We start from the raw sequence: 1,633 nt of genomic DNA, 5'->3' as shown, positions 1-1,633 counted from the left end.
CACAAAGAACCCTGCACAAAGATCGCAAGGGCGGGGACCTGTTCCTTTTTACCCATCTCCTAGTAGAGGTGTCCGTTTTTATTTATTTATTTATTTAAAAATAAGAGCACATACACTGAAAAGAAGAAGGGGGGTGGTTAGCCGTTAGTAAGTTAGTAAAGGTAGGCTCAGACTCGTAGCGGGCGGACGTTCCTTCCTCGGCTGATAGAGTGATAGTGCCGACGTCTTCTCGGCAACTCAGAATCCATGCGCAATGCCACTTACGGGAGCGTGCTCGCCGACGTCAGCGTGCTGTGCGTCGTCCCGACGCGCTGGCCTTTGCTCGGCCCCATCTCAGTGGCTCTCCACACGTGGCTCATTGGATGCGACCGCATCGTCCTCGGGGTGAGCTGGGTGCAGCTTGGCGCTTCTTGGCGGCCAGTGCACCGCCTCAACAGCTCTTGTGCTGGCGCCTCCGCCACGCACGAGAGCCACACCAGCCGGATCGACGTCTGGCTACCCGTGCGCGCCTCAATACAGTTCGCAGCCAGGCACAACATGACAGGCATGGACTGGCTAATGCTGGCCGAGGACGACTCCTACATCGTGATGCCCAAGCTGCGGGCATTCCTTCGGCCGCACGCTGCCTCCGCGCCCCACTTCTTTGGCGCGTGCGCGTGCTTGCGTAGTCCGGGCGTCAATCTCTTCTCGTCCGCCGGGTTGCAGCGGCTCGAGCCACGTATGCCGGCATGCGAGCCCATCCACCAGTGGCGTGATGCACCCAACCACACAGGTAATGGCAAAGGCGCGAGCGACATAGCGATTCACTTTTGCCTGGCGAAGGCGGGGCTAACGTGCAGCCAGCCGCTCGACGAGCATGGTCATATGCTTATGTCCGTGATGGCGAGCACACCGCAGAAGACACTGCGTCGCCACGTGGGCGCGAGCCGTGGGAACCGCCAATTCTGTGCACGTTGGCCCTGCTCGGAGCGGCCTGGGTGTTGGGGTGCGGGGACCTTCGCCTTCCACGCGCGACCGCTCAAGGACCCTTCAATGCAGTGGTCGCTGCACTCGCAGCTCCACCAGCCGACGACGAAGGGCTTCTGCAGTCCCATTTAGGTGGGTTGAGGGTTGTCACGGAGCTGCCATGTTATGCGATTCGAAAACGTTGAACACCTACGTTCCGTCGATGCGCTTCTCCATGCCCGCCTCGTGGGGCGGCCTCTTCGGGCCAGGGGTGGTCCAATCGTTCAGCCGTGCAAAACGATCTGCGCTGGATCTGCGCCCTCGCTTTGATCGTCGTGACTCTCCGCACTCTGGGATCCTCCTGTCGTGTTGCACCCTGCTCAGCCCCTCTCCCGTCTCCTCCCCATCCTTCATTTGTCCGTCGAACACTGCAAGTAGCAAATAAAAACGATGTTCGGTGTCCAGTTGGTGCCGGTGGGAGCGAGAGCACCTCTGACCTCTCCACTCTCCACAGCCTTCGCCATGCTCTCTATCTCCACGTATCTCCCGAGGGGAGGGCGACGGCAGCGCGCTGGCCGGGCTGGCCGCCGTGGCCTTGGCGGGGGAGCCTTCACTGCCGTTCGGCCAAGCTCGAGCAGTAGAGCTGGAGGACGGGCTCTCTGGCCATCAGGAGGAAGCAGTCGAAGGC

The 1,633-nt window shown here is 60.9% G+C and overlaps 1 protein-coding gene across 1 annotated transcript; it reads left to right on the top strand.

Moving 5' to 3' along the window:
• Positions 1-246: 246 nt before the first annotated feature.
• Positions 247-1,098, top strand: EMIHUDRAFT_226985 (hypothetical protein; the record flags this gene model as incomplete). The annotated part of the gene is made up of 1 exon (XM_005788466.1): positions 247-1,098. The coding sequence occupies one exon, from the start codon at positions 247-249 to the stop codon at positions 1,096-1,098; it is 852 nt and encodes a 283-aa protein (XP_005788523.1).
• Positions 1,099-1,633: the final 535 nt, after the last annotated feature.

The sequence above is a fragment of the Emiliania huxleyi genome (genome assembly GCF_000372725.1).
Source record: "Emiliania huxleyi CCMP1516 chromosome Unknown EMIHUscaffold_135, whole genome shotgun sequence".
Taxonomy (NCBI): domain Eukaryota; phylum Haptophyta; order Isochrysidales; family Noelaerhabdaceae; genus Emiliania; species Emiliania huxleyi.
This window is presented reverse-complemented; position numbering and strand designations above follow the sequence as displayed.